The sequence below is a fragment of the Oryctolagus cuniculus genome, chromosome 9, assembly GCF_051225735.1.
Source record: "Oryctolagus cuniculus isolate XC-2025 breed Fujian yellow rabbit chromosome 9, ASM5122573v1, whole genome shotgun sequence".
Classification (NCBI taxonomy): Eukaryota; Metazoa; Chordata; class Mammalia; order Lagomorpha; family Leporidae; genus Oryctolagus; species Oryctolagus cuniculus.
This window is the reverse complement of record NC_142875.1, coordinates 120,104,765-120,131,575: the sequence shown is the minus strand read 5'-3', so window position 1 is coordinate 120,131,575 and position 26,811 is coordinate 120,104,765. Positions and strand designations below refer to the sequence as shown.

Sequence of the window (26,811 nt, the reverse complement as noted above, 5' to 3'; positions counted from 1 at the left end):
CCCTCCCACTGTCTGTAACTCTACCTCTCAAATAAATAAATAAAAAATCTTTGGAAAAAAAAATTCTATAGGGGCCAGCGCTGTGGTGTAGTGGTTAAGGCTGCTGCCTGCAGTGCTGGCATTCCGTGTGGGCACCGGTTCAAGTCTCCTCCACCCCACTTCCAATCCAGCTCTCTGCTATGGCCTGGGAAAGCAGTGGAGTATGTCCCAAGTCCTTGGGCCCTTGCACCCACATGGGAGACCCGGAGGAATCTCCTGGCTCCTGGCTCCGGATCGGTGCAGCTCTGGCCACGCGGCCATCTGAGGAGTGAACCAGCGGATGGAGGACCCCTCTCTGTCTCTGAATCTGCCTCTCTGTAACTCTGACTTTCAAGTAAACAAAATCTTAAAAAAAAAAAAAACTCTACAATTATTAATTCACACCTCAACTGCCAGCAAAGGCTGAAGCCTGGAGCTGGGAACTCAACCCAGGTCTCCCTCACAGGTAGCAGGGACTGAACTACTTGAGCCATCACCTGCTGCCTCGAGGGCCTGCACCAGCAGGAAGCTGGCAACAGGAGCTGGGGCTCGGTTATAAAACCAGTTCCTGTGACACGGGATGCAGATGTCTCAACCACTAGCCCAAACACCCCACAGGTTTCTTTTTATAAGCACTGTGAAAAAGGTTTTACTACTTTCCTTTAAATTTTTTCTCCATGAGTCAGCAGAAACGCCCAGTTACTCATCATTAGTCTCTTTCAGTGTGTGCTTTTATTAGCCATGCAATCACAGGCAAATTACTTAAAACCTTGGTTTACATTCACTGCAATGGGATTGTAATATTTTGCCTATGTCCTAGGTTTATTAGAATATGTTTAGGATAGTGTCCAATTCATATAAAGTGCTATCTCCCTATTAGCCACCATCATAACCATTTTAATATGTCATTTCTCCAACTGCTAATGTGTAAGTACTCACAGCTTTTTCAACTTTTATTTACTTATTTGAAAGGCAGGGAGATAGAGACAAAAGAAATCTTCCATCAGCAGGTTCCCTCCCTCAATGCCTACAATGGCGGAGGCTAAGGCAGCTGAAACCAGGAGCCTGGAATTCAGCATGAGTCTCCCACATGGATGGCAAGAACCTCTGCACTTGGGCCATCACCTACTGCCTCCCAGAGTGTGCATTCGCAGGAACGGAACTGAAAGTGGTGCTGGGATTTGAATCTAGACAGTCTGATAGGGGATGTGGGCATCTTTAAAAAAAAAAAAAGCTACTTATTTGAAAGGCAGAGAAATGAGAGGGGAGGGTTACAGTGATGAAGAATGGGATAGAGAGGGAGAGAGTGAGTTATCAACCTTCCACCTGCTGGCTCACTCCCCAACAGCCATGGTGGGCCAGGCCAGGCAAAAGCCAGGAGCCGGGAACTCTATCCTGGCCCCCACATGGGTGCCAGGGACCCAAGTACGTGGGCTATCTTCCACTCAAGCAGCGTCTTGAAGGCTACACCAAATGCTTATAACCAGTCCTGACAAGTATTAACAGAACTGCAACATACCCACTACTATCTTTTTTTAAAACAAAATAATGAATTTTTAATATAAATGTCTCCTTGAAAAAGTTAAGATAAAAACAAATATAGACAAGAGAGAACAAATAGGTAATAAAACTGCTTGGTTGGTAAGAATTCTGAGGCCTCATGCTGGTTTAGGAGTCAAGAGTTCCAAGACTGGTTAATACCATCCGGCAAGAACAAAGAAGGAAAGTTACTAACAGTAAAAGTTTGCTTTGTTACATCGACATGCTGCTTTCCTATACTCCCAGGAACACTATATGTCAAAGCAAATAGGACCTACAAAGGAAAATTCTATGTTTGAATCTCAAAATTCAAAATTATAGGTTTCTACAAGCATAATAAACCCAATGGATTAGTAATACCCATGATAATTTGCATAATTAATATTTAATAGTTTTTTAGCTAAAATTCAAGTCATCAGAAATTCTTCACAAGCCCAGAAAAGTGAGAGAAGTCTTATTAAAAAAGAAACAAACAGTGTACCTAGAAGCCACTCCTTCTCTCTAATTCTGACTTTCAAATAAATAAATAAATACATCTTTTAAAAAAAAAAAAAGAAAGAAAAATACACATAGTATCTAACATATGCCAGGCACTGGTGTAAGCATTTTTTTTTTTATAAAATTTATGTATTTTACTTGAAAGTCAGAGTTACAGAGAGAAAGAGGTCTTTCATCCACTGGCTCACTCCCCAAATGGCCGCAATGGCTGGAGCTGCACTAATCCGAAGCCAGGAGCCAGGAACTTCTTCCTGGTCTCCCTCGCAGGTACAGGGGCCCAAGGACTTGGGCCATCTTCTACAGCTTTCCCAGGCCATGGCAGAGAGCTGGATTGGAAGTGGAGCAGCCAGGTCTCGAAATGGCACTCAAATGGGATGCCAGCACACAGGCAGAGGCGTAACCCACTATGCCACAGCGCCAGCCCCTGGTGTAAGCTTTCAAAGGCACATACTTCTTGAGCATCCCTAATCCAAAAATACAAAATTTGAAATACTCCAAATCCAAAACTTCGAGTATCAGCATGCCATTGCAAGTGAAAAACCACATCTGACCTCATGTGATTGGTCATCATCAAAATGCGGGAATACCAAAAATACTGAATAAAATCACCTTCAGGATATGTATGTAGGTATATAGGCAACATAAATGAATTTCATGTTTAGACTTGGGCACCATGCCCAATATACCTCATTGTGTATATGCAAATATCCCATAATCTGAAAAAAAAAAAAATCAAATCTTAAACAGTTCTGATCTCAAGCACCTCAGATAAGGGATATTCAATGCACATTCACAAATTTAACCCTTACCACAACCCTAGTGGAAGGTACTATTATTTTTTTTTTAAGATTTATTTATTTATTTGACAGAAAGACGAATGAGAGAGAAAGAGACAGATCTTACATCTGTTGGTTCACTCCCCAAATGCCTGTAACAGCCAAGGCCAGGGCAGGATGAAGCCCAGAGGCAGGAAACCAAGTACATGGGCTGGCACCTGCCATCTGCTAGGTGCACTAACAGGAAACGGATCAGGTGCACAGAGAAGGGATTGGTGCTGTGGCAGAGGGTTAAGCCATCACCTGCAGCATTGCATCTCATATGGGCACCAGTTCACACTCATCCCATAGTTCTGGCTGCTCCACTTTTCGATTCAGCTCTCTACTAATGCACCTGGGAAGGGCAACAGAGGAAGGCCCAAATGCTTTGTGCCCCTGCATCTACATGGAGACCAGAAGTTCCTGACTCCTGGCTTTGGTCCGGCACAGCCCCAGGCTGTTGAGGTCATCTGGGGAGTGAACCAGTCGATAGAAGACTTCTGTCTCTCTGTCTCTCTCTCTCTGTGTGTGTAACTATGCATTCAAATAAAAAAAAAAAAAAAATCTTAAAAAAAAAAAAAAAAAAAAGCGGCCGGCGCTGCGGCTCAATAGGCTAATCCTCCACCTGTGGCCCCGGCACACGGGGTTCTAGTCCTGGTCGGGGCACCAGATTCTGTCCCGGTTGCCTCTCTTCCAGGCCAGCTCTCTGCTATGGCCCGGCAGTGCAGTGGAGGATGGCCCAAGTGCTTGGGCCCTGCACCCCATGGGAGACCCGGGAGAAGCACTTGGCTCCTATCTTTGGATCAGCACGATGCGCCGGCTGCAGCGCACCAGCTGCGGCCATTGGAGGGTGAACCAACGGCAAAGGAAGACCTTTCTCTCTGTCTCTCTCTCTCACTGTCCACTCTGCCTGTCCAAAAAAAAAAAAAAAAAAGGCAGTAGTAGCAGCACAGAGTAGCCAGGACTCAAACCAGGCACTCTGATAATGGATGCGAGTGCCCTAAGCATTGGCTTATCCCACTGCCCAACAACACTGATCAATTCACGTTTTTCAAATGACAAAATGAAGACACACAATGATTAAATACGATGTCCAAATTCACATAGTTCATAAAGCTGAGGCAGTGTGGCTCCATAAGATACTTTGCTCATGAAAGAGGCATACTTGCCAGCGCCCTGGCTCACTTGGTTAATCCTCCGCCTGTGGTGCCAACACCCCAGGTTCTAGTCCCAGTTGGGGTGCCGATTCTGTCCCGGTTGCTCCTCTTCCAGTCCAGCTCTCTGCTGTGGCCCCGGAAGGCAGTGGAGGATGACCCAAGTGCTTGGGCCCTGCACCCGCATGGGAGACCAGGAGGAAGCACCTGGCTCCTGGCTTCGGATTGGCGCAGCATGTCAGCCGTAGTGGCCATTTGGGGGGTGAACCAACAGAAGGAAGTCTCTCTCTCTCATTGTCTAACTCTGCCCGTCCAAAAAAAAAAAAAAAAAAAAGAGGCATATTGTCTAAAATACACTATCAACATGGCATCGGATTCCATTACTTTCCACTAACTTTACTTAGTAGGGATTCAAGTACTTTGGCTGTCACCTGCTATCTTCCCAGGCACACTAGCAGGGCGCTGGATAAGAAGCAGAGCAACCAAGACTTGAAGCAGTGCCTTGTCATGGGATGCCAGCATTGCAAGTGGCAACTTAGGTCACTGTACCACAACACAGGCCTACAATCTTTTTCTTGCTTTTGGACACTCTCTCCCCCATCTCCCAGTACCTCTAGGTAAAGATTTCAATAAATTAAATGTAAGTTTCTCTTACTGTAACAGTGTAAGTTCTGCCAACTTCCAAGTAGTTGGTGCAATACATCCACCCCTGTAACAAGACTAATGGGACTTTGGTGAACATGCTTATTTGTTATAATGCCCCCTTTAGAAAAAAATAGAGAGACCCAGATGGAGTTCCTGGCTCCTGGCTTCAGCATGGCCCAGCCCTGGCTGTTGTAGCAATTTGGGGAGTGAAGATGGCCCAAGTGCTAGGGCCACTGCCACCTACATGGGAGACCATGGTGGAGTTTCTAGGCTCCCAGGCAGGTCACTACAGCCACTGTGGAGTTAACCAGAAGATGGAGTACCTCCTTCTAACTCTGCCTTTCAAATAAAAAAATTCTTATCCAAAAAAACACTCTCCTTAACACACACTTAATACTTCCATTTTTCAAAAGTAGAAATTTAGGAAAAGAAATGTACCTGAAAATGGCTGGATTGCAGACATGCTTTGGATCCAATGCTTCTCCCTGTATAAACTCATAGCACAGTCCATTATTGAAGGTACAGTAGAGCTGTGGTGCACAGCCATGAGCCTGTAGCACTCGAAAACTCTTCACTTCCTCATCTCGATCAACCAACAGCTCAGTCTTATTGCCATAAATTCTCACCAGGACTACATCCTCCATGGTATTCCCCACATAACAGCCAATAAGTTTATTTGTGATTCCATCAGTGAAGAGCTGCAAAGAAAGAGAAAAAAATCGGTATTTTTAAGGAATGGGATACAAGATAGTTTGAAAATAATGAGTTAAATGCTAATTAAAAGAAAATATCCAATTCTTAACATAAAACAATCTTTGGATACAATTTTGTTTAGTCTGTTTATAATTAATTCTAGTTTTAAACAAAAAGGAATGCTAGTGTTTAAAACGTTGCCCTTACTGCCTATAATGTCTTCTTTGATCCAGAAGTGTAGTGTCTCTAGTATTTCTATACAACTTTTCAATTACCTTTTGTATCTTCGTCTGCCTTGTGCTGCAAAGTTTGTGTACTGCGTATACACAATCTCTCCTAAGTCCAATAGACGGGAATGTCTCTGAGGAGGGGAACACAGTCCTCTTCCAAGTATTGCACATTACACAGACAAAACTTCACCAATGTTCATAGGCTTAAACATAGAATTATAATCTACCATAATTTACATTTTTGTAAATCTCTACTTGCAAAAAACTCAATTTAAACAATTTTAATCACTAAGCACACATTAAACATGTGCTAAGTACTCAATCTCTAATAGCTTAAAATAGTTATAATAGTTCAAATAGTTTAAAATAGAATAGTATGTCTTAAAAACTCACAATTTTAATTAGAGGAAGATAAAGAGATAAACAGAGATTCCTATATTATTTTCTAAATGAAAGTGTTGGGACTTTTCAACAGCTCTAAGTACTTCAAATCCTTTTGTAAATCTGAGCACATGGGGCCAGTGCTATGGCATAGCAAGTAAAGCCAATGCCTGCAGTGCTGGCATCCCATATAGGTGCCAGTTCGAGTCCTAGTTGCTCTACTTCCCATCCAGCTCTCTGCTATGGCCTGGGACAGCAATAGAAGATGGCCCAAGTCCTTGGGCCCCTGCACCTATGTGGGAAACCTGGAAGAAGCTCCAGGGTCCTGGCTTCTGATTGGCGAAGCTCCAGCCATTGTAGCCATTTGGGGAATAAACCAGAGGATGGAAGACCTCTCTTTCTCTCTCTCCCTCTGCCTCTGCCTCTCAGTAACTCTGTCTTTCAAACAAATAGATCTTTAAAAAAAAAAATCTGAGCACAGAACGTATATTAAAGCAAATGGGAAATCAGTAATACTAGTTCTTGAAGTCCATTAAAAAATCCTAACTTTCATTCTCCTCTGTACTAACTAGACACTAAAACTAACTCATCATTTACCCAACTATAGTTTGAAACTTTGGAGGCTGCTGCTTCAGGATACCCACATTCCTTACTGCAGTACCAGTTCAAGTTCTGGTCCTCCACTTTAGATGCAGCTTCCTGCTAGAACACCTGGGAAGGCAGCAGATGATGGTCCAAGTCCCTGGGTCCCTGCTGTCCACAAGGGAGACCCAGATGGAGTCCCTGACTGCTGGGTTTGGCCTGGCCTAGTTCTGGCTGTTGGGGGCATTCTGGGGAGTACACCAGGGAATGGAAGATCTCTCCCCTCTCTCCACTTCCTCACTCTGTGACTCTACCTTTCAAATAAATAAATAAATCTCAAAAAAAAAAAAAGTATAAAGCCATTAATTGTCAGAAATGTCATTCTGCAGTTATCCTCTCAAGTTATCACTACCCTACATTTGGTTCTATATCACTATATTCTGTTAAACTTTAATCCCTAAAAGGGGTACGGCAAACTAGTCAATTTAATCCTGATCACTTTTAATCTTTACATATTACCAACTTTTAAATATTAGGTAAACTAATAATGGTTTTTAAATTTGTTTCCTATTTTATGTTATTATATGGTTTGAAAAACAACATATATGTAATCAGAAATAGGAAGACCTAGCTTTTAGCCGGCGCCGTGGCTCAATAGGCTAATCCTCCACCTTGCGGCGCCGGCACACCGGGTTCTAGTCCCGGTTGGGGCGCTGGATTCTGTCCCGGTTGCCCCTCTTCCAGGCCAGCTCTCTGCTATGGCCAGGGAGTGCAGTGGAGGATGGCCCAGGTGCTTGGGCCCTGCACCCCATGGGAGACCAGGAAAAGCACCTGGCTCCTGGCTCCTGCCAGGATCAGCGCGGTGCGCCGGCTGCAGCGGCGGCCATTGGAGGGTGAACCAACGGCAAAAAGGAAGACCTTTCTCTCTCTGTCTCTCTCTCACTGTCCACTCTGCCTGTCAAAAAAAAAAAAAAAAAAAAAAAAAAAAGAAATAGGAAGACCTAGCTTTTAACAAACTTCAACAATCCAAACGTCTCTTTAAAATTTTTCAATTGCTTCGCAGACCAGAATGGAGTTCCTCAATCCTGGTTGCTGCCTAGCCCAGATCTAGCTGTTGCAGCCATTTGGGAAAATGAATCAGCAGGTGTATCTCTCTCCCCTCTCCTTCTCTGTAACTCTTTAAAATAAATAAATAAATCTTTAAAAAAAATAAATGAACAGAACTAAGCATGCATCCTGTACTTCCTATGAAATATATTTCATAGTATTGAAGCCACCCAAATGAATGAGAAAAAGTTCTTCACCAAAGAATTTCCAACTGACAAATGTGGAAGAAACAGCAGAACTAGAAAATCAATACCTTACAACTATGAATGAAATTACTACTCACACAATAATCTTCAACAGATAAAACCATTCGATGAAAAGATTGATGGGGAATTTTAGGATAGGAGTTATCTGTCACCTACTGAACTCACTAAACCACCAGGTATGTACACTTCCTGATGTGATGCTACATGAAGTACGCTGTACCACCTGACTTGGAATCTAACCAAGCTTTCAGATCTTTGTATTTTTAGAGTATGAGAATTGAAGAACAGGGATGGGCGTTTGATGCAGCAGTTAAGATACCCACATCCTATACTGGAGCGCCTGGACTGGAGTCCCAGCTCCGCGTAAGATTCCAGCTTCTTGATAAGGCACACCCCGGGAGGCAGCAGATGACAGCTCAAGTACTTGGGGCCCTGTCACTCACACTGGGAGAACCACATTGAACTCTGGGTTCCTGTTAGGTATTTGCAAAGTGACCCACTGGATGGAAGATCTGTCCCCTTCTGCCTTTCAAATAAATAAATAAATACATACATTTCTTTTTAAAAAAGAACCACCACAAAGAATTGCAACAGAAAACATACAAATTCAGAATGAGGGTCATTAAAGAGACCTAAAAAGGGCCAGTATCTTGGTGCAGCGTGTTAAGCCATAGCAGCCCATATCAGCTGGAGTCCTAGCTTCTGGGCTTCCAATTCAGCTTCCTGATAATGTGCCTGGGAAGGCTGCGGAAAATGGTACAAGTGCTTGGGCCCCTGAAACCCACATGGGAGAACAGGATGGGATTCCTGGCTTCAGCTGGGGCCAGACCTGGCTATTGCAGCCATTTGGGGAGTGAATCAGCCAACAGAAGATCTGTCACTCTGCCTATAAAATAAATAAATCTTTTGCATAAAAAAAGGACTTAAAAATATTAACAATCAAGGCAACTATTTACTCTAGCAATAAAGACAGACATATCCCGTATCAGAGTGCCTGAGTACAACGCTGGGCTATACCACCAGACTCCAGTTTCCTACTACCGTACACCCTGACAAGCAGCAGTCATGTCTCAAGTAAACTGGGTTCCTGACATTCAAGTGGGAAACCTGGACTAAACTCCTATCTCCTGGCTGTCTGGGCCATGGCAAACACCTGGGGAGTGAACCAGCCGGTAAGCACGCTCACTCTTGTTCGCACTCTCTCTCTTTCTTTGCCTCACAAATAATTTAAAAATAAAAGGGGCCAGGAGTTTGGCACAGCAGTGAAGCCACCACTTGGGATTCCCAAATCCCCTATTACAGTGCCTAAATTCAAGTCTCAGTTTTGCTAGCTTTTTCAGCTTTCCACTTTTGTGAACCCTAGGAAACATTAAATGATGGCTCAACAACTTGGGTCTCTACTGTCCATGGTTTTAGCCTGACCCAGAGTTCTAGCTGTTGCAGGCATTTGGCAGAGTGAACCAGTAGGTGTAATTTCTCTCTCCCTAATCTCTTCTTGTATTTCAAAAGGAAAAACTGTTTTAATAAAAAAGTAACCAATGTATGAATACAGCTTGTTTCCTGACACAAACAAGATAAGTGTAAAAAAACACATTTTGAAGTAACTGGGGAAATCTGATTATGGAGTAGCTACTAAAGAATAGCTAGAAATTATTCCTCATTTTTTTTTTTTTTTTTTTTGACAGGCAGAGTGGACAGTGAGAGAGAGAGACAGAGAGAAAGGTCTTCCTTTGCCGTTGGTTCACCCTCCAATGGCCGCCACAGGCAGCGCACTGCGGCCAGTGCACCGCGCTGATCCAAAGCCAGGAGCCAGGTGCTTCTCCTGGACTCCCATGTGGTACAGGGCCCAAGGACCTGGCCCATCCTCCACTGCACTCCCGGGCCACAGCAGAGAGCTGGCCTGGAAGAGAGGCAACCGGGACAGAATCCGGCGCCCCGACCGGGACTAGAACCCCGTGTGCTGGCGCTGCAAGGCGGAGGATTAGCCTATTGAGCCGCAGCGCCGGCTCCTCATCTTCTTCAGTGCAACAATGGCTTTATCAGTATGTGAGAAAATGCTACCTATATATTTATAAATGTATACTGAAATACACAATGACAGTAACTTCAGTTCTGAGATTTGTCTTTAAATACTTCAAAGGAGTTAAAAACACACAGTGGGTTAACGCCCTGGCCTGAGGCTCTGGCTTTCCATATGGGCGCCAGCTGCTCCACTTCCAATCCAGCTCTCTGCTATGGCCTGGGAAAGCAGTAGAGGATGGCCCAAGTCCTTGGGACCCTGCACCTGTGTGGAAGACCCAAAAGAAGCTCCTGGCTCCTAGCTTTGGATCAGCACAGCTCCAGCCATTACGGCCAGCTGGGGAGTGAACCAGTGGATGGAAGACCTCTCTCTCTCTCTGCCTCTCCTCTATCTGTGTAACTCTGATTTTCAAATAAATAAATAAATTTTTCAAAAAAATAAAAATGAAGCAAATGTAGAATTTCAATAACGGGCATATGAGTATTCACTTCATTTTAACTTGATATCTTAGAAAACTTTTTTTTTTTTTTTTTTTTTTTGGACAGGCAGAGTGGACAGTGAGTGAGAGAGAGAGACAGAGTTTCCGTTGGCACCCCTAACAGCCGCCACAACCGGTGCACCGCGCTGATCTGAAGCCAGGAGCCAGGTGTTTACCCTGGTCTCCCATGCGGGTGCAGGGCCCAAGCACTTGGGCCATCCTCCACTACCCTCCCGGGCCACAGCAGAGAGCTGGACTGGAAGAGGAGCAACCGGGACAGAATCCGGCGCTCCAACTGGGACTAGAACCCGGTGTGCTGGCGGTGCAGGCGGTGCAGGCAGTGCAGGCGGAGGATAAGCCTATTGAGCCGCGGCACCCACCAGAAAACTGTATTTTTGATATGTATGATACAACTAAGCAATGTATGCACAACGAACACTCTAGAGCTTCTATTAGAGAATCACATAATATAAGATTGATTTGTTAGCTAATTCCAAAACAAATTAGGTTTAGCACATAGGTATAAAAAGGGTAGGAAAAGGTGAAAAGCTCCAAGTGCCAGGAGACTGGAAACAGATTACATGGTCATATATCCCACCCACTTCTAGTCGCAAACTTCCTTCTTCTCATCTCACCCAAGTTTCTTCAAAGAGAAATACTGCATTCATTCTTTTCATTTCTGACACTCTTATCTGTTATTTTTGTGATTTATATTTTTATCAACTAATACTAGACGCTTGTTAACAATCAACAGTAGATATCACTCCCAACTGATTTCCAACTCTCATACAGCTTAATTATTTTTAAGTATCATTCTCAGAAAGTATACATATTATGTAAAGGCTTCTTATAAAATGCAGCTTTATCATCTCCTCCTACATACGCACCCTTACTTATCCTATCCTCATTTACCCAATACAGTCACATTACTAGACCTTTGGTTCTGTCAAGATTAAGTTATACTGGCCAGCGCCGCGGCTCAATAGGCTAATCCTGCACCTAGCGGCACCGGCACACCGGGTTCTAGTCCCGGTCGGGGCAACGAATTCTGTCCCGGTTGCCCCTCTTCCAGGCCAGCTCTCTGCTGTGGCCCGGGAGTGCAGTGGAGGATGGCCCAAGTGCTTGGGCCCTGCACCCCATGGAAGACCAGGAGAAGCACCTGGCTCCTGCCATCGGATCAGCGCGATGCACTGGCCACAGCGCGCCGGCTGCAGCAGCCGTTGGAGGGTGAACCAATGGCAAAAGGAAGACCTTTCTCTCTGTCTCTCTCTCTCTCACTGTCCACTCTACCTGTAAAACAAACAAACAACAACAAAAACAAAAAACAACATTAAGTTATACTATTATAAATAGACACTGCCACAACCCAACTCAAGTTGTACCATTAATGTCCTTTCCTGGATGGTTTGCTCCCTTTTTTTTCAAAGTCATAGTTACAGAAAGAGAAGGAGAGAAAGAAATCTTCCATCCATCGGTACACTCCCAAGATGGCTGCAACAGCCAGTGCTGCGTCAGGCCAAAGGCAAGAACCAGTATAGCAGGTGGCGGCTTTACCTGCTAGGCCACAATGCTGGCCTCTGTTCCTTGTTTAACTAGTAACTGCATCATATCCTCATTTGATTTTTTTATATACTTATTTGTGGTTTTCAAACAGGGCTGTGAAATCCTGAGAGAACAAAAGTAAGAATCCAAGTGGGCTAAGTTATGCTGTCTCCCTAACACGCACCATGACATGTGTATCACACTACCATCAGCCCACTTTCATCTATTTTACAGACTGGACTACGGCATTCGATTTTATTGGAACAAACGGTTCTCATCAGAAAGGGGTGAAAAATCACTGGCCTAAATAATCTATTGGGTCACATTCCCTCCAGCCAAGGACAAACTAACAGAGACAGAATTTACCCTCCTACTTAAAAAAAACAACTCTGCAAAAACAAAAGACCAAATACATGAAAGTAACAGCTTTCGAGATACTTTTAAAAAAAAAAGATACTGGGGCCGGTGCTGTGGCGTAGCGGGTAAAGCCTCCGCCTGCAGTGCCGGCATCCCATATGGGCGCCCGTTCAAGTTCTGGCTGCTCCTCTTCCGATCCAGCTCTCTGCTATGGCCTGGGAAAGCAGAGGAAGATGGCCCAAATCCTTGGGCCCCTGCACCCACGTGGGAGACCCAGAAGAAGCTCCTGGCTCCTGGCCTTGGATTGGCACAGCTCCAACCGTTGTGGCCAAGTAAGTGGAGAGTGAAGTGGCATATGGAAGACCTCTCTCTCAGCCTCTCCTTCTCTGTTTAACTATTTCAAATAAATAAATCTTTAAAAAAAAAATGATACTGGACGTTGGGCAACAGAAACCAGTAATCTCTGAAAGAGGGCAAACAAATGAAGTGAACCTCCCACTGCCTCGGCTTTATGCCCTAAGAGAACTGCCAGTCCCAGCACAGGTTAGAACTAAGATGGAGCTGTGTGGACTTCTTCAGCTGAGATGACCTGAGAAGTCAGGGGAGATTGAGGCAGGTGAAGTATACAGCAGAAAGAGGCAGCAAGAGAGAGAACTCGACAGATCTGCAAGTGTCCCCACTAACTATTCAGAATACTGATTTGGACACAGGCTCAAGGAAGAACACCTCTAAACAATTACAGGAAACAGTGTGTGACATGGACGTGGGGCAGGAAATGGTTTTGTTCCTATCAAGCACATGAGAAAAATTCCAAATTCATGGGTTAATGGGTTCAGTACACACTGAAATTCACAGTGAATGCCAGTAAAGATTATCAGGCATACGAAAAAGGCAGAAAAATACAATCTATAATTAGAGAAAGGAAGGTATCAAATTAATCAAAACCAATCCAGAATGACATAAATAGATGTTAGAAATAGCACAGAAAAACTTAAAAACTATATTCCCTAAAAATGTTCTACATTCCGTAACAAAATTTAAATAGAAAGCGTGTGTATGTGTGTGTGTATGGATATATATATATGTGTATATATATATCCAATCAAACTTGCCAAAATGCCTAAGGTGAAAAATACATTCTATTGAGTATAACAGATTAGATACTGCCCCTTCCCCCAAAAAAATAGTGACCTTAAAGACACAGCCAAAGAAACTTTAAAAAATGAAACAAAGAAAAAAAGTCATTTCATAGGCAGGCGTTTGGCCTGGTGGTCAGGATTGTCAGTTTGGACACTCTATTCCCACATAGTAGTGCCTGGATGCAATTCCCACCTCTGGCCCCATTCCAGCTTCCTGCTAATGCAGCTCCCGGAAGGCACTGTTGATGGTGATAGTTCAAGTAACTGGGTTCCCACCACCCATGTGGGAGACCTGGGCTGAGTTCTGGACTCTCGCCCCAGGACCACCCTTGGCCATTACAGAGATCCAGGGTATCAGTGAGAAAACAGGAGTGTGTTCTGCCTCTCAAATATATATTTTTTTTCCAAAAAATGAGAGAGAAGAATGTGAGTGAGCTAAAAAACAACTTCATACGCACATACACACATAGAAAAGGTCTTCAAAGTGTGTGGGAAATGTGCAGTCTTTTCTGTGAACTTTTTGAAATATATCAAGTCCCCAAAGAAGAGAAAAAGGGAGGAGAAACATGAAGGTTAAGTTTTTCAGGGGGCGGGCACGGTGGTGTAGTAGACTGAACCTCCGCCTGCAGCCCCAGCATCCCCTATGGGCACCAATTCGAGTCCCAGCTGCTCCACTTCCGATCCAGCTCTCTGCTGCGGCCTGGGAAAGCACTAGAAGGTGGCCCAAGTCCTTGGGCCCCTCACATGCATGGGAGACCCTGAAGAAGATCCTGGATCCTGGCTTTGGATTGGCCCAGCTCTGGTTGTTGCAATTTGGCGAGTGAACTGACGGATGAAAAACTTTTCTGTCTCTCCCTCTCTCTGTCTGTAACTCTCTCAAATAAAATTAAAAAAAAGAGAAAGTTTTTCAGCGGTTAACACTATACCACAGCAGGCTAAGTGAGACTCTGGCATCCCATATGAGCACCAGCTTAAGTCCCAGCTGGTCTGCTTCCTGTCCCTGCTCCCTGCCAACATGCCTAGGAAAGCAGCAAATGATAACTCAAGTATTTGGGACCCTGCCACCCACATCAGAGACCAAGAAGGAGTTCCTGGTTCCTGGCTTCTGCCTGGCCCAGACCTGGCCATTGTAGCCATGTGGGGAGTGAACCAGTGAGCAGAAGCTCTCTCTCCCTCCTTCTCTCTGCTAACTCTGCCTTTCGGCGCTGTGGTGCAGTGGGTTAAAGCCCTAGCCTGAAGTGCCAGCATCCCATCTGGGTGCTGGTTTGAGTCCCAGCTGCTTCATTTCTGATCCAGCTCCCTTCTATGCACCTGGGAAAGCAGCAGATGGTGGCCCAAGTCCCTGAGCCTCTCTAGCGACGTGGGAGACCGAGATAAAGCTCCTGATTCCTGACTTCAGATGGGCTCAGCTCCAGCTGTTGCAGAGAACTGGAGAGTGAACCAGCACATGGAAGACCTCTCTCTCTCTCTCTAATTCTGTAACTCTTTCAAATAAATAAAATCTTTACAAGAAAAAGATTTGTGTTTTTTTTTAAAGATTTATCCATTCATTTATTCAAAAGTCAGAGTCACAAAGAGATAGGAGAGTCAGAGAGAGAGAGAGAGAGAGAGAGAGAGATCGATCTTCCACCCGATGGTTCATTCCCCAGTTGGCCGCAATGGCTGGAGCTGCGCCGATCCAAAGCCAGGAGCCAGGAACTTCTTCCGGGTGTCCCACATGGGTGCAGGGTCCCAAGGATTTGGGCCATGTTCTACTGCTTTCCCAGGCCAAAACAGAGAGCTAGATCGGAAGAAGAGCAGCCGGGTCTCGAACCAGCACCCATATGGGATGCCTGCGCTTCAGGCCAGGGCATTAACCTACTGCGCCACAGCACTGGCCCCTTGTTTGTTTGTTTGATAGGCAGAGTTACAGAGAGAGAGAGAGAGGCGGGGGGGAGAGGGGGGGTGAGAGAGAGAGAGAGCGAGCGAGAGAGAGCACAAGCACTAGACAGCAAGCCAGAGCCGGCACTGCGGCTCACTAGGCTAATCCTCCACCTGCAGCGCTGGCACCCAGAGTTCTAGTCCCGGTTGGGGCGCCAGATTCTGTCCCAGTTGCTCCTCTTCCAGTCCAGCTCTCTGCTGTGGCCTGGGAAGGCAGTGGAGGATGGCCCAAGTGCTTGGGCCCTGCACCCCATGGGAGACCAGAAGGAGGCATCCGGCTCCTGGCTTCGGATAGGCACAGTGCGGCGGCCACAGCACACGGGCTGTAGTGGCCATTTGGGGGGTAAAGGAAGACCTTTGGGGAAGGAAGATCTTTCTCTCTGTCTTTCTCTAACTCTGCCTGTCAAAAAAAAAAAAAAAGAAAGAAAGAAAGAAAAGAAAAGAATATCTCCCACCAGGAAGATCTTTCTGTCTCTAACTCTGCCTGTCCAAAAAGAGAGAGAGAGAGAGAGAGAGAGAGAGAGAAAATATCTTCCACCAGGAGCCAGGAGCTTCTTCCTGGTCTCCCATGTGGGTGCAGGGTCCCATGGACTTGGGCCATCTTCCTCTGCTTTCCCAGGCACTTTCCCCAGAGCTGGATAGGAACTGGAACAGCCAGAACTCGAACTGGCACCCTTATGGGATACTGGTGCCGCAGGCCACAGCTTTACCTCCTGCACTACAGTGCCAGCTCCATATTTTTTTATTAAAAAATGCTTTGCAAATCTGGGTACCACCTCTAACACCAGAATCCCATATGCAGGTCTGAGGGCAGCTACTTCACTTCTAATCCAGCTTGCTGCTAACATGCCTGGGAAGGCAGTAGAAGGGCTGTCACCCATGTAGGAGTTCTGGATGGGGTTCTAGGTTCCTGGCTTCATCCTGGACCAGCCCCAGCCACTGTGGCCACTTGGGGAGTGAACCAGCAGACAGAGTGATCTGTCTCCCTGTCTTTATCTTTCAAATAAATGCATAAATATTAAAAAATTGCTAAAATATGATGAAGAACCCTAACCTCAAAGATTTAATAAACAAAAAATATTGGGGGCTGGCACTGTGGGGCAGCAGGTTAAGCTGCATGCAGCTTGCAATGCCAGCAACCCATATGGGCAACAGTTCAAGTCCCAGCCACTGCACTTCCAATCCAGCTCCCTGCTAATGCATCTGGGAAAGCAGTGAAGACAGCCAGAGTGCTTGGTCTCCTGCACTCACATGGGAAACTAAGCAGCAGCTCTGGATTCCTGGCTTCAGCCTGGCACAGCCCTAGCTTTTGTAGCCATTTGGGGAGTGGACCAGTGGACAGAAGCTCTCTCCCTTTGTCTCTCTCTTTCTAATTCTGCCTTTCAAAGAAATAAAAAAATAAATAAATAAAAAAATAAAAAAAACTTAAAGAAAACTACATGAAAATACATCATCAAATTGCCCAAGCCCAGTGATAAACTGTTTATTCGATGATACCAATTCGTTCTACCTTCCATGCGTTCAGGCAAACATCAGGGAGCCTTTACTGAATCTCCATCTTCACACTTTACAAGTTTACATCACAGGTGCCTCTTAACTCCTCCTGCCTTTCCCCATCTCTACCGCACACAATAATTTAGGTAGGACTCTGATAATCTCCTATTTATAGCACTGTAATAGCCTCAATGCCAGTTTAATTACCTCTCCTGTTGAGGAGGAGAGGGAGGCAGGGAATCACTCTACACTGTTTCCAGAATAATTTATCTAAAATACAAATTATACAAGTTTCTTGAAACCTCTCAAGCTATCTAACAATCTGATGAACTTGTCTTTCCTTTTCTTCACTTTATTAACTTTTAACTTCCTTTAAGAGATACATCTTCTAGGAGACAGACAGTCCCTATAAGACTAGTACTATAACATTTACTAACATGCACTATAATTTGTTTAACTTTATTTGCCACTCCATAATACACTGTGGTTTCCTCTAAGACTTGGACAAATTATCAAGTGAAGGAAACACGAAGACAGATACAGGAATATAAAACAGATGTGTAGGGGCTGTCACTATGGTGCTATAGGTTAATCCTCTGCCTGCAGTGCCGGCATCCCATATGGGAGCCAGTTCTAGTCCCGGCTGCTCCTGATCCATCTCTCTGCTATGGCCTGGGAAAGCAGTAGAAGATGGCCCAAGTGCTTGGGGCCCTGCACCCGCATGGGGTACCCGGAGGAAGCTCCTGGCTCCTAGCTTCACATCAGCCAAGCTGCAGCCATTGTGGCCATTTGAGGAGTGAACCAGCGGATGAAAGACCTTTTTCTCTGTCTCTCTCATTCTCTATAACTCTACCTCTCAAATAAATAATAAAATCTTTAAAATTTTTTTTTTTTATTTTTTTTATTTTTTGACAGGCAGAGTGGACAGTGAGAGAGAGAGACAGAGAGAAAGGTCTTCCTTTGCCGTTGGTTCACCCTCCAATGGCCGCCGCGGCCGGCGCGCTGCGGCCGGCGCACTGCGCTGATCCGATGGCAGGAGCCAGGAGCCAGGTGCTTTTCGTGGTCTCCCATGGGGTGCAGGGCCCAAGCACCTGGGCCATCCTCCACTGCACTCCCGGGCCACAGCAGAGGGCTGGCCTGGAAGAGGGGCAACCGGGACAGAATCCGGCGCCCCGACCGGGACTAGAACCCGGTGTGCCGGCGCCGCTAGGCGGAGGATTAGCCTAGTGAGCCGCGGCGCCGTCTCAAAATCTTTAAAATTTAAAAAAAAAAAACTGAGTGATATTCTTTTAAAAAAACAAATGGGTAAACAAAAAGTTAGATGGAGAGAAAAACTCAAATATGTAAGTAGTTAAATTTAAAATAATCCAATTAAGTATGGCATGTATTAAAATGTCATACCACACTCCATAAGTATGTATAATTACTATGTGTCAATTAAAAATAAAGTTTTAAAAAATAATAAGAGGAGGCTGGCGGTATTGTAAAGCCACCGCCTACAATGCCAGCATCCCATATGGGCACCAGTTTGAATCCCAGCTGCTCCACTCCAATCCAGCTCCCTGCTAGTGGCCTAGGAAAAGCAGCATGGAAGGCCCAAGTGTTTGGGCCTCTACCACCCACACGGGATACCTGGAAGAAGCTTCTGGCTACTGACATCAGCTTGGCCCGGCCCTGGCTGTTGCAGCCATCTGGGGAAGGTACCAGTGGATAGAAGATCAGTCTCTCTCTAACTTTCAAATAAATAAATCTCTAAAAAACAAGCAAATAAATAAATAAAATGGGGTGGGTGCTGTGGCTCACTGGGTTGAGCTGCATTGTGATGCCCACATCCCAGATGAGAATGCCAGTCCCAGTCCCAGCTACTCTGCTTCCAAGCCAGCCTGCTGTTAATGCATCCTGTGATGCAGCCCAACTTGGACTTGGCCCAGCCTCAGCTGTTGCAGGCACTGGGGAGTAAACAAGCAGATGGTACAGCCCTGCCTTTTGAAGAGCAGACCTTCCGCCAAGTGGTGAAGCCGCCAGTTAAGATGTCTGCCTCTCCCATCACAGCGCCTGGATTCAGAGTGTGTGGGTTCGATTCCATGTTTCACTCCTCACTCCAGCTATCTGCTAACGCAGATCCTGGCATGCAGCAGTGATGGCTCAAGTGGTTCCCTGGTACCATGAATTCCTGCCTCCTGGCTCGGCCCAGGCCCACTGTGAGCATTTGGGAGTGAACCAGTGGATGGGGGAGCTCTTCCCCCCTTCTCTTTCTCTCATGAATAAATAAAATTTATAAATACATAAACATTTTTAAAATAACTGAATTGGGCCTGGTGTTGCAGTGCAGCCAGTTGAGCTGCCACATGTGACACCAGCATCCTATATGAGCACCATTTGAAGTCCCAGCTGCTCCACTTCAGATCCAGCTCCTGCTAATGTGCCTGAAAAAGCAACAGTAGACAGCCCATGGGAGACCCAGATAGAACTCTAGGCTCTGGCTTCTGCCTGGCACAGCCTGAGTTGTTGTGACCATCTGTAGAGTGAGCAAGCAGTTGAAAGATCTGTCTCTCCTTCTCTCTTTGTAACTCTTTCAAATAAATGAAATAAATATTTTTTAAAGAAGGCAATAATAGGGGCCAGTGCTGTGGCATAGTGGGTAAAGCTGCCGCCTGCAGTGCCAGCATCCCATATGGGCTCCAGTTCAAGACTCAGCTGCTCCACTTCCAATCCAGTTCTCTGCTGTGGCCTGGGAAAGCAGTAGAAGATGGCCCAAGTCCTTGGGCCCCTGTACCCGCGTGGGAGACCCGGAAGAAGCTCCTGGCTCCGGATCTGTGCAGCTCTGGCTGTTGAGGTCAACTGGGGAGTGAACCAGCAAACAGAAGACCTCTCTCTCCCTGCCTCTCCTTCTCTCTCTGTGTAACTCTGACTTCAAATAAATAAATAAATCTTTAAAAAAAAGAGAAAGGAATAACAGCTACAGATACACAAAAAGAATATATTTATTAATATTTATAAACATATACACTGAAAAACATAATTAAATAATTTTTAAAACAAAAGAAAATGTACACAAAATTACCTTTAACAAGAATGACTTCAAATTAGAAACAAATTTTCTCACTTTTCACTCTATAGTCTTATACTTTAAATATTTTACTAAGAGAAAAATGATCTATATTTTTAAAACAAAATTAGTAGGTTTAGATAATGAGGCCTTTCTTATTTTCTCTACACTCTTTAGGATTTAAAACTTGATGTCATTTTAATAGTAATTAAGCAATGTGATTTAACATGATCAAATTTTATGCGTATAGCTATCAAAAAGTAATTAATATCATAAAAATATGGGAAATGTTCATGAAGGCAAACAAAATAAAGGAATACAAAAACTCTCCATTTGATTGCACCTATATAAAGTGTTTGGGAGAAGTAAAAGCTAATAAAAATAAAAACAGTTGTGAACAGAAAAAGAATAAGAAATTACTTTTTCTCCCTATTCAAAGTTTAATATACATGTTTTTCTAATAAAACTAAATTATTTTACATTTCCATGGTCTCCTAAAAGAATCATCACACATTTAACATATTAGTTCCTTAGAATGCTAACTTGCAAAAAAGGAGTAGTATTGTTTTGTTAATTAAAAAGTGAAACAAAACACTGCTAGTGTCGTTACCACTAGAGGGAGGGAGAGGTTATGGCCAGAAAGGATATGGAGGTATCCTGGATTATCAAAAATTCTTTCTTTCCCTAAGTTGGAATTTCACAGGTATCTGCTCTACAGTTTGTGTTTCATGTCTTTTTCTGTATGTTTGTTGTGTCAGTTTTTAAAAGAATGTTAAAATTTATTTATAGACAATCGGGTACATCAGAGAACATAACAAAATCTTAAAATCAACATCGAGAGAGAGAAATACACTCTGATTCCTTAATATAGTTCTTCTATTACATCCCTATCTTTGTCACTCACCAAAGCAAAAAAACAAAACCTTAATCTTCCCCTCACCTGTAAGCAATTAAAAAGTCTTGTGGCGGGGAGGGGTGCTGGTGCTATAGAGCAGTGGATTAAGCAGCCATCTGCAACCAATATGGGCACTGGTTCAAGTCCCAGCTGCTCTACTTCTGATCCAGCTCCTTGCTAATGTGCCTGGGAAAGCAAAAGGACCTGCTCCCAAGTGGAAGACCCACAGGTAACGCCAGGTGCCTGGCTTCAGCCTGGTCCGAGCCATCTGGGGAGTGAACCAACGGGTGCAAGATCTCTCTCTCTCTTTCTTCTATAACTCTTGCTCTTCAAATAAATAAATATTTTTAAAAAATTCTTCTACCTTGATTTTCTGAAATCACATCTGTCCCTGACATTGACTCCAAGGCCACTTGTCCTTATTTGGCCCCAGAACCTCCGGTCTGGACTAAAACAACAGTCTCTTCTAGGTCAAGTATTTCTAAACCATTGTGAATGCAATACCAATAAAGAAATGTATTTATCATGAGGTAGTACATATACCTTTGTATAAAATTACAACAAACTTCAAAAAACAGTATTCGCCATATTATCTGAAAGACTCTGATGTAGCACATCATGCTTTATTCGAACTCATCTTTTTAAACTGTACTGGTTTCAACCCATTACATTGATTTGGCATCCTATTAGCGTGTGGTAACCATCAGTTTCAAAACCAATGTCCTAAGTGATCATGATTCCCTCAATTCAAAGCATCTCCCTCGACCAACGCTTCTCTAGAGTATACAGTATACTCTGCTACTTTCCTCAGTAGAGAAAAAAATACTCACTATAACTCACCTGCTTAAAAATAATGGCACCCATTATGTTTTTGATAATAAAATAACAACTTCCTATCTAATCAGCTTCTTTCCCAAAACCATTCCTACTTCTTTTCGTGTTCACATTTTGCCCAAACTACGCATGGGATAGCTTCATGGCCTTCGTGAGAAAATTCTCATTGCCCAGAGGTGATCCCCTATTCCATCTGCTCACATCTTTCCTTCAAAGATTAGCTCAGGCACCCTCATCTCTATGAAGTCTTCTTTCACACATTCATCACATTCATCAGTGCCCGCTTTGTGCTAGTTAGTTGTATTAATCCAGTCAAAACTCAGCATTACGCCTAGTGCCAAAACTGTTGAATTTTAGGAGCTCACAATACTTTCAGTTTATTTTTCCCAATAGCACATAGGGAGGACAGGAGTTCTGGAAAACAGCAATGAAGAATGAAGCACCAAAACATGCGAATGAAAAATACCACGCTTAATTCTCTAAACTGTTTCCACAACAGGCAGTACCTAGGTCTAAGGCACTCAAGAAAGGTGAAGCAGTTGGCTTACTATAAATCATACCGTCATTAATAAAGGAAAATTAACTAGCACTTTAAGCTTCTGACTTTATAGCTACATCTTTTAAAAAATATATGTAACCCTATCAAACACCATACATCTCTCTAGCCATACTCAATATGGCCCTAGGTTAAACCACCCACCCTAATATATATTATCTTTAACCACATTATTTAAGTGAAAGATACTTTAAAAGTTTTTTAGGGTTGGTGTTGTGGTACAGTGGATAAAGCCACTGCCTGTGACGCCAGCACCAATTTGTATCCCAGCTGCCTCCACTTCCCATCTTTCTTCTCCTGCTACCTGCTAATGGGCCTGGGAAAGCAGCAGAAGAGGACTCAAGCGCTTGAGCCTCTGCACCCACATCAGAGACCCGGAGGAAGCTCCTGGCTCCTGGCTTTGGATTGGCCCAGCTCTGGCTGTTGCAGCCATTTGGGGAATGAACCAGCAAATGGAAGACTGTCTGTCTGTTTCTCTGCCTCTGAAATAAATAAATCTTAAAAAAAAAATCCAATGTTAAATATCAGTATTAAAGGGGGTTATTGGTTTCTAATAGAATATTTAGGTAACAAGCTCCAATAAACAGAGAGGAAGGGGACAGGAAACCTGTTGTGCAGCTACACACCTAACACAAAGATGAGTGTGTTCGTGTATATGCTTGAAAAATGAAATGAAGATTTCAAGAACATGGTATTCAAAAATGTGCATAAACTGGGAGTATAGCAGAAAGAACAATATATTTTTAAGTGTTCTATAATCTTTGAATGTGAACAAAATTAGAATGTTCATTTCAAAAACACTGTATAGGCAGCCTTCTATCTACGGATTCTACCAACAAAACATTCCAAAAGAAAACCTGCATTTGTAATGAACACATATACTTTTTTTTTTCTTGTCACTCCCTAACAAAACAGTTTAACAACTTACATAGCATTTACACTGTATTATGGATTACACATAGCCTAGAGGCGACGTCAAGTAAGGGAGGATGTGTGTAACTTATAACCAAATACTAGGCCATTTTAAATAAGGCACTTGATCATCTGTGGATTTGGTACTGCAGGAGTCCTGGAACCAATCCCCCATGGATACTGAGCGAGGACCTTGAACTGCAATTATTTTCTTATTTGGTTTCCCCATCGGACTGGGAATTTCAAAGGGAAGACATTTGTTTTTGGAGTCAGGCATCCACATGTAGCAGGTGCTCGGCAGCAATAACCAGAAGAGACAGCATTTACTTCACGTTCACAATAACTCTTCCAGGTAGGAACTATCAATGGATTCATTTTACAGCTGCAAATACAGAGGCTTAAGGCTAAGTAACTTGATCAGCAGAGCATGCTAGTGAAGAACAGAGTCTGGACTCAAAACCAGCCCTAGGTCCAAACCTCATGTTCTTAACCATACAATATATTGTCAGGAAAAAACTAAATTCGGTTAAGGTACCAGAGAGCAAGCAATCTCACTGAGACCCTTCAGAAAGAATAGATATGTTAGTTTTATAATACTAAATAACAAGTAGGGTCTTACTATCCTACCTATTAAGCTTTTGCCATCATCTACTATAGGCCCCAAGTTAACGAAAAAATTCACATGGTGACTAATGAACGACACAAACATCATCATTCAACTTCAAAAGACCCTGAGAACACACGGGACTATCTGATTCAGTCATTCGTCAGCTCTTTTAGAATGAAAAATAATTTTCAGAGGCTCCTGAAGACTAATTTGCTGAACCTAAGAGAACTTCAATACTGTATTCCTCCCTACAATGACTATACAAAGAAGTGTAAACAAATCAAAAATTTAAACCTCCAGATAAGTGAGGGAGAGATCTCCTGAGGTGAGAGGCGAATCATTTCAACTTGGTTGTTCCAACAGCTTGGCTTGCACAAGGAGGGGATGTATCTCCAGCTAATAATCACCCTTAGCGCAAAGTAAGCGAGAGCATTTCCCTTCACCTGCTCACATCACAAGTTTAGATCCTGCACCCAAGGGTCTTAAAACTTGCCACAAGGAAGCCAAGATTCAGTTGCAAATACTTTCAAACCATCACTTTGATGTTACTATATTTTGCTCTTCTTTTATCTTTATCCTGGCTTGACTTCACTGAGTTTCAGCTAAAAAAAACAATACCTACCGAATATGATTGTTGGGGTAACTGTATGATTTAAAAAAAAACCATAAAGCTCACCAACCCCAGAGCCTACCACACGGAACCCTCAGCAGCCATTATTACCATTCTACAGACAAATACATCAAAGCAAATTCCAAAGGTTCTGGTTTTAAAGTCACTGCCTAAGAACTAACATGATCTGCCAGCAGCAGAGCATACCAGGAAGTAGCACTGCCTTTAATTATTAAAGCAACTAATTTATAATCAACTGAAAAAAAAAATCACTTTAAGACCTTAACTACAAATAAGTTAATAAATAATAAACTAAAACAAGTATGAGGTTTCAATTTAAAAGGCATTTCCTTAATTAAAGGTTGTTAAATTTTTTTAATTACATGAGCAAATTTTTGGATTCACTCCTATTTACTTGGCTAACAAACACTTGCTTTAAATTTCTAACTTTTTTTCCCCAAAAAACATATGGGTCCTTTTAATCTGCTAGAAACTTCTACGCAGTAGGAAAGGGAAGTCCCACTCCCGAGAGCTCCAGTGTCAGGAACTGTCCTTGGCCCTGGACACTCTTCATGTTTTCTTCATCTTTGTATAGGTAGCCTGCCAGTTTAGGCAAGAATTAAATCAATAAACGTGTTGAGTCAATCAGCCGTCACAACGAGGCCAATCATCTGGCTAATTCAAACCAAAGTTCTGTTCATTACTGCTCGCTTTTGGAGCAAAACCCCAAATATCCCAGGCTTCGAAATTTTCTAACTTTCTGCTTTGTTCACAAGGGAGAAGGAGGCTCATTTCTGTAAATAGTTCCTGTAACTATATACTGCGATAGTGAAAACCAATTAACATTCAAAATAAACGTCACGTTTACGACTAGGATAACTTCCAAGATATTAAACTCTTGGAGTCTCAGGGGTTGTGTTCCCCTCCCAGTTTTTGTCTGTGTGTGAATAATGCAGTGGGCTCAGGAAAAGGAAACAGTCACAAGGCACCGTTCAGTGTAGTATCAGAGACGAATCTGAGACAGTTCTAACGATTCAGAACGACCCAGTAAAACACCGTGTGCAGTGCTACCTACGAATTCCATCTAGCCATGCGTGGCCATCGTCAGTACTCTCTCCCGTCTGAGGATTTGGAAGGTAAAAAAAAAAAAAGAAAGAAAGAAAGAAAGAAACGCAGGGCGAGGCATCAATGGGGCTGTGAGGCGGAGGAGGGGAGGGAAAGGGAAAGATCAGAGAGGATTAATTACTGCATTATTTATGGACGGAGAGGCGGCGGCTCGGGCCCGCGGGCGAGGATCCCGTGCGAGGGCGGGGGGAAAGGTTGATTTTGCAGTTCGAACGGACGCGCAGTGGGAGGAGGGGCAGCCAGCAACAGGAATCCTGCCCGTGCGGAATGGGTGCGTCAGCCACGAAGCCGCTTCCAGAAGGAGAAAACGTGCCCGCAAGACAATCCCAACGCGCACCCGCGAGGCGAGGGGGAGTGACCTTCCCAGGTGTGATGCGGGGGGCAGCGGGTCCCGCGGGGGCGCCGGGGCCCTGGGCAGCCCAAGGGGCTGAGCGTGGGCGTTTACCTGCAGGGTGACCTCCTGGGGGTCCCAGTGCGGCCGCAGGTGTTGCAGGAGGCTCAGGGCCCCCTCCCGGCAGCGCTGCTCCTCCTGATCGGCCACCGTGACGTTCAGCTTCGGCACCTCCGGGGAGCCGGGAGGGACGTGGATGTAATTGGCCATGGCCCAGGCGACGGCGGAGACTACCACGACGACGACGGCGACGGCGACCACGAGCGCGGCGGGCGCCGACAGGCTGGTGGGTCCTTCCGTCCCGGGGCGCCCTCGCGGGAGGGCTGGGGGGCACTCGGGCGGACAGGCGAGCGGCAGGAGAACGGAGGGAGGCGGCGGTGTCGCCGACCGGGGTCTGGGCAGCAGCGGAACTGAGCCGGAGCCGCTCACGGGGAGAAGGTTCCTTCTCGCCTGGGCTCGACCGCGGGCGGCCGCAGAGGATGCCGGGACTGGCCTGACGCTGGCGTCACGCCGGGGCGGGGCCTCCGCCTGCGTCAGGCGGCGCGGCTGGGTTTCCAGCGCTCGGCACAATGGGCCGCGTGCGGGGTGCGGGGTGCGGGGTCGCCCGGGCGCGGTGGGGGCGGGGAGGAGGGGATTCGCACCCTCAGCCCTGCGAGCTGCTCGGTGGGGAAGGAAGCGGAACCCTGCCGGGCCCTGCGGGGCGCCGAGCTTCGGCTGCCTTGCTCGGGACCGGGCGTGGGCTTGAGGGCGAGCTGAGTTTTTCTGGAAAGCCAGGGCTCGTCCTGAAACATCGCGAAGGATCCAGCCTCGGTGCTTGGGCCTGAGCGTGGGCAGCCTGCATCGCCTTGAGCCCCGAGGAGCTGCCGTCCTGGGGACCACGGGGATGCACTGGCCAACTGAGCTCTCCATTCGCAGCCTACTGCCGCCCTGAAGGGAATTGTTCTTAGGGCTGGAGGTCTGACCGTGTTTCTGAGAATTAGCCAAAGCCGGGACGCGCATCTGGGAGTCTGGGCC

General features: G+C 44.9%; 2 protein-coding genes across 14 annotated transcripts in view; one reads left to right on the top strand and one right to left on the bottom strand.

The window, feature by feature from the left end:
- The window catches only part of ETNK1 (ethanolamine kinase 1), a 60,906-nt gene extending 34,899 nt beyond the window's left edge, over positions 1 to 26,007 (bottom strand). For all 7 annotated transcript variants that reach the window (XR_016213560.1, XR_016213557.1, XR_016213559.1 and 4 more), the window contains exons 1-2: positions 25,852 to 26,007; positions 5,108 to 5,367 (exon numbers count right to left, since the gene is read on the bottom strand). Coding sequence is in view for 2 of the 7 variants with exons in the window: in XM_008259540.5 (XP_008257762.3) it covers positions 5,108 to 5,367; positions 25,852 to 26,007 (416 nt within the window). In the remaining 5 variants the exon portion in view is untranslated. The remainder of the gene's footprint in view (positions 1 to 5,107; positions 5,368 to 25,851) is intronic.
- The window catches only part of LOC138843884 (uncharacterized), a 59,025-nt gene continuing 57,472 nt past the window's right edge, over positions 25,259 to 26,811 (top strand). For 3 of the 7 annotated variants that reach the window (XR_011379029.2, XR_016213561.1, XR_011379028.2), the window contains exons 1-2: positions 25,604 to 25,773; positions 25,858 to 26,083. Coding sequence is in view for 3 of the 7 variants with exons in the window: in XM_089304654.1 (XP_089160780.1) it covers positions 25,538 to 25,773 (236 nt within the window). In the remaining 4 variants the exon portion in view is untranslated. Of the gene's footprint in view, positions 25,418 to 25,439; positions 25,774 to 25,857; positions 26,084 to 26,811 lie in introns of those variants that run through there. The other 4 variants (XR_016213562.1, XM_089304654.1, XM_089304655.1 and 1 more) reach the window with 4 other exon arrangements.